The 6,000-nt window shown below is 45.9% G+C and overlaps 1 protein-coding gene across 1 annotated transcript in view; it reads left to right on the top strand.

Annotated features, from left to right (window-relative positions):
* Positions 1-1,887: 1,887 nt before the first annotated feature.
* zanl (zonadhesin, like) overlaps positions 1,888-6,000 on the top strand; it is a gene marked incomplete at both ends in the record, with an annotated part of 82,749 nt that continues 78,636 nt past the window's right edge. Inside the window, 1 exon segment of the mRNA XM_080543119.1 lies at positions 1,888-1,942. Within this exon segment, the coding sequence (XP_080399245.1) occupies positions 1,888-1,942 (55 nt within the window).

Here is a 6,000-nt window from a genome sequence, read left to right as displayed (position 1 = left end):
TAATAAAAACTGAAACTCAAAACTCAAACAACCATGGATGACAGTTCCCCCTGGCCCATGAACTAATTTCATGGTAAGGAATCTCTTACTATAAGGTGTAAAAAAAAACTGAACTATCCCTTTAAATCCATTATAATATTTCCATGGAAGATTACTAAACTGCTGCTTAGAGATAACACGAAAAATGAAAATGACGTTGGTGTTCCTTGACACGCACATCTCGTCTGAAACGTTTCGAGGAAGCCCAACGCTATCTGAAAACAGGAAGTGAATAACGGGGTGAAATTGTCATAGGGGAAAAAACATTTCCTGAATTGATTCCCAGAGGAGTGGACAGTGATTGGTTAGCTATGGTAAGACTATGGTGAGGCGTTACTGGTGCAAGGTCAAGGAGGGTCAGGGAGGGTCAGGGAGGTCAGGGAGAGTCAGGGAGAGCACAAGATGACTGGACCTCAACTGAGGAGGGCAACAACAGGGATGAGTGGTCAGAGTCTGTCTGAGGACCGACATGAATCAGATAGCTTGTAATCCAGTTAGCGTCAGAAGCAACTTTCAGATAAGACCCATTGAGGTTAGAATCCTTGTTTACGAGCGGCACCTGGCAAGACAGCAAAGCAGGGAGTAACTGTGTGTATGTTACGGTACATGTGGGAACACGGTACATGTGGGAAAACTAGGGTAGGGTTAGGTGCTACGTCGACTTGGTACATGCTGGCATGTCATACATGCTGGCATGGGTGGGCGGGGTGGCTTGTTGTCTTGTCTATAAAACAGACCAACAGGAGAGTTTACTTTCTTCCACTAACCCCCCCCCCCCCCCTGCCCAACCCACCCCAACAGAGGTTCTGTTGGGGTGGGTTGGGCAGGGGGGGGGGGGGGGGTAGTGGAAGATATTATACAACCTACCTGCCTAATTGTTTTCCCAGTGATAGGTATATACAGTAGTCTCATACATAAAGAATTTGACGGAACAACACACTCACTGCCTCGGGATAAAGGACTGGAAAGTTTTCAAAATGGGCAGATGCGCCGAATCACATACAGGATAACCATCTGTTACAATGTCGTCATACGTTGTCATACATACGTTTACGCTACTGTATGCAAGTTAGTGAGCCATCTGAAGGAAATGCACTTTCTCTGTATCTCGTTCAAAAAGTGAGGCATTCAGAAGTGCCAGTAGAGAGCGTCAGAGATGACGGTGCCTTGCATGGTAGCTTGTCGCCATTGGTGTGTGAAAGTGTGTGTGAATGGGTGAACGAGAGGCCGTTGTAAAGCGCTTTGGAATAAGGCGCTATATAGTAAGTCAGTCCATTTAAGTCAGTCCATTTGATACCAACTTTGAAAGTTAAAACCCTAATTAGGCTTCACACACTTTGTGTCACAATTGGCCTCTGGTTGGCATTCCAGATGTTGCCTTGTCTATAAACACAAACCAACATGAGAGGTTACGTAATACCTCTGTGTTGACTGTATGACTCCTGGAGAGTATGTGGAAAGAACATCTCAATGGTTATTCCACAGCTGGCACTACCTCTGGACATGATTAGGGTGAAGATGAGGAAAAAAAAGTCCTGTTGGTGGCTGGCCTGTGTGAGCCTGCGTGTGGCTGTGGTGGTGATGGGAGAGGCTGTGGTGACTTATAGTACCACAGAATGTACGGATACAAATCCGGTAACAGGCGCAAACACATACTATATTAACACACACACACACACACACACACACACACACACACAGACACGCACACACACACACACACACATACACACACACACACACACACAGACACGCACACACACACAAGAAGTCACCACACCCAGACTGTTACATAAGCATCTCAATATCAAGCCTAAACCTGACAAACACCTGACACACACCTTGGCAATGGTGTGGCATGACACACCTGTGTACAACAGTGGCCCTGGGCAGAGCAGGACAGGTAAGGGGGCAGGAGCACAGGAACCCTGGTCTGGAACCTCTGGGGTGACTAAGCTCACCCACCAGATTAGACCAGACCCAGCCCAGGCTTGTCTGGCTGTGGTTCTGAAGATCAAACGATACAATGGAAGTCTGGTACAGTAACAGGCTTACTGGCACTCATGGTAAACACCACAGCACGACCTTCCTAGAACGGTAGACACAACAGGAAGTTAGAAACTCAACAGGAAAAGGGAAATTCTCCTGTTGGTTTGTGTTTCTAGATCAGACCCACTGCAGAGGAGATGTCCTGCTAAGCTAAGCTAGCAGTTTCAGGTCAGAGATCTTTCTTGACCAATCGTGAGCTTAGAATGATAAGGTTCTATCTCCGTTTAGGGTAGTTCAGAGATATTGAGTGTCAAAGTTTTTACATTCCATTATGTTTTGTGAGATGGAACCATAGTATTTTATTAATTACTAACTCAAAAATGTCAACATTTTTAAAATAACACCACACAGGCATTAATAAACACCTAATGGATCGTATTATGTAAAAAACTAAATTTTGATAAAAATGGAGATAGAACCTTATAATTCTAACGTCACGAAATGACAGTGAAAGTGAGGGAAATTAGTTGAAATCAATGATCTATATACAGTACCATATACAGTATATCAGTGATTTTGTTGTGTTATACGCTCACATGTTGTTGTGGTATACGCTCAATTTAATCCAAAAAGAAAATCTGCATCAATCCACACACAAAACCCCATAATGACAAAGTGAAAACAAGTTTTTAGACATTTCTGCAAATGTATTCAAATTGAAACACAGAAATACCTCACGTGCATAAGTCTTCACACCCTTTGCTATGACTCTCTTAAAATCAGCTAAAAAAGCAAAAATGTCATCAACAAATCACTCAACAAGTTGAATTGAGTCCATCTTAAGGCAAGGATAATCGTTGTAATGTAATTCTGGAATCAATATCTTTGTTTTTATAGGGTCTCTGATTTGCATAGGAATCAGTTACACGCTGTGTGGATCAGGTTGTCATTATAAATGGAACAATTGGAGAGGAACAAAATTGCTCAGGAATGCGACCCTGAGGCCTGGGGAGACTTACACACATCTACACAGTTGAATGGTGGAGAGGAAAAAGCACAACGATGGAACAACATCATCTCAGTCACTCTACAAAATTGGTCTATAACCAAGTGTCCAAAAGAGAATCCACCACATGCAATGCAGTTTCTGCACCATCTCTCATGTGAAGAATAGTGGTAGAAGCATCAAGTTATGGGTCTGTTTGTCACTGGCAGGACTGAGGAGTTTGTCAGGATCAAGAGAAAAGTATGGTAGTGACATCCTAATCTACACAGTGTGTAACTGATTCCTATGCAAATCAGAGACCCTATAAAAACAAAGATATTGATTCTAAAATTACATTAACGATTATCCTTGCATTAAGATGAACTCAATTCAACTTATTGAGTGACTTGTTGATGACATTTTTGCTTTTTAGCTGATTTTAAGAGTGTCATAGCAAAGGGTGTGAAGACTTATGCACGTGAGGTATTTCTGTGTTTCAATTTGCAGAAATTTCTAAAAAAACTTGTTTTGACTTTGTCATTATGGGGTATTGTGTGTGGATTGATGTCAAATTGTAATTTAATCAATTTTAAATTGAGTCTATAACACAACAAAAAGTGGAAAAAGTGACGGGGTGTGTTGATTGCTGAATTGTCCATTCCAGGCAAAACCAATATTTCTATTCAACCTCAATGAAGTATATCCTCCAAACCAACTCTCATGATCTAATCCACCTTCCACTCTCAACTCAATCTGCTATATCGAAATACAAAAAAAAAGATCCAGATAAAACCAGATCAGATGTTTGGAAGTGCTAACTAGACCCTTGGGTGTTTTCTGGCCATGTGTTCCTGCAGGAGTCTGTCTGCCTGTTGCGTGTGATTCATTGTCCCTCTGACACTGCTGACTCACTGCACGAACACACGGCCACCACACATGTATTTGTCCAGGCAGACGGCCATCGCTCATCGTCCTGATAAGGGTTTGCCAATCTCTGTCTGGACGTCTAGGAGCAAACAGAAGTCAGCCTGAGAAGGAGACAAAGCAAAACAAATGTCCCTACCCAACGACGAAGTATGTCATTGCCCTTTGACCTAGTAGGTTCCCCTGGCAACCAGCCAAGATCAACAGGGGTGGTGTTGAGTTGGAACTGGAACAAAAATATCTCTCTTCAACTGGCCAGCCCCTATGGGCAACAACCCATTCCCAAAAACCAACCTCACACATTCCAGTGAGTCACTGCTCGCACCTCTGTGTGAAAACATGTCCCTCCAACCTCAGCAGCCCTCAGCAGAGTCTGGTGGCTCCGACACATTTCCCGCCAGTCATGCCGATTCATTAGAAACAATCACAACCTGTCAACTGTCCAAAACAAGCAAAAACACGACTTCTAGAATGTTCCCCTCACCCTTGGGCTCCCAAATTAGCCTACTCTTTTACAGCCAAACAAGCCCATTACAGTAAACTGAGTCAGGAAAAAAGACCCGGATTCTGCCATTAGCACCACACTACTACACTACTCCCTTTTACAATCTCTCCGTTTTGTGAGTGAGGGATGGGTTCCGTGACCCACCCGCCCCACTGCCATGAACTGTACTGAGCATGATCGTCCCGCTGGGTCTCAACTTGTCATGACGGAAAAAACATACACACTGGAGAGTGTGGTTTATTGGTTTGAGGATAGGTTGGGGATGGCGCGGGTGGGTGTTACTGAAGTGCTGCATCAGTTTTTCCGCCCCTCCTCAGCACTGAAGAGCTCCCTGGACCTGGGCTGGCCTGGGGACTGGGGGTTTGGGTGTGTGTGCATGTGTGCATGCATGTGTGTGTGTGGGTGGGGGTGTTTCTGTGTGTGACTCAGAGCGGCGGTGGTGGTGGTGGTGGTTTGGGTCTGTGTCAGAACAGAGGAGTTACCTATCACCCTGCTGGGACCTGGGGCCTCTGACCACAGCAGCCTCTCTGGAGCCTGACCCTGATCACAGCAGCCTCTCCCTAGACCCTGACCACAGAGCACAGTGTCCACCTAGCCACCATCTTCCATCCCCCAGCCTCCAAGCTCCAGCCTCCAAGCTCCATCTCCCAGCCTCCATCCCCCAGCCTCTAGCCTCCATCCCCCAGCCTCTAGGCCCAAGCCCCCAGCCTCCATCCTCCATCTCCCAGCCTCCAGCCCCCAGCCTCTAGGCCCAAGCCCCCAGCCTCCATCCTCCATCTCCCAGCCTCCATCCTCCATCCCCCAGCCTCTAGGCCCAAGCCCCCAGCCTCCATCCTCCATCTCCCAGCCTCCATCCTCCATCCTCCATCCCCTATCCTCTAGGCCCAAGCCCCAAGCCCCCAGCCTCCAGCTCCCAGCCTTCAGCCTCCAGCCTCCATCCCCTAGCGTCCCTAGACTTATCTGAATTCTGTTACTGTATACTCTATCAATCATATGACCAAAAACAGCATAAGCACTGACTACATTTAGAAATAAAGTGGTGAGGGGCGCTTAGGTGGCGTAGCGGACCATGTGTTGACCATGTGACCGCAGGGTTCCCGGGGACATATCCTGCATGTCATCCCTCCTCTCTCTCTCACCCATCCTTCCTGTCAAATCTCTACTATCTCTGTCACAATAAAAATGAAAAATATGAGTGGGACTGCCCCACTCAGAAAAAAAAAAGAAAGAATAAAGTGGTGCATTCCCAGAAACAACATGAACGCTCATGTTTCTGGTGGTGAGCAATCTAACACACAACACGCTGATGCTCTCCAAAAGATAAAGTGTGCGTGCGTGTGTGTGCGTGTGTGCGTGCATATGTGTGTTGGCCTCTACGTGTGACATAACCACAGGAGACCGCTTATTATGAAATGAGACTTGGCTGCGCTGCTGCTGCATTCATCACCGACGACGACGATGGCATCAAGATTTAAATGGAGGCTCTTAAAAACACCTGCAATGACTCACCACCGGATGCAATTACCGACCAATTTCTCTCTCCATTTTTCTCTCTCTC

This window comes from Nansenia antarctica (genome assembly GCF_963989245.1).
Source record: "Nansenia antarctica genome assembly, chromosome: 12".
NCBI classification, from domain to species: Eukaryota; Metazoa; Chordata; class Actinopteri; order Argentiniformes; family Microstomatidae; genus Nansenia; species Nansenia antarctica.
The sequence above is the reverse complement of the archived record's forward strand: the minus strand, read 5'-3'. Positions and strand labels throughout refer to the sequence as shown.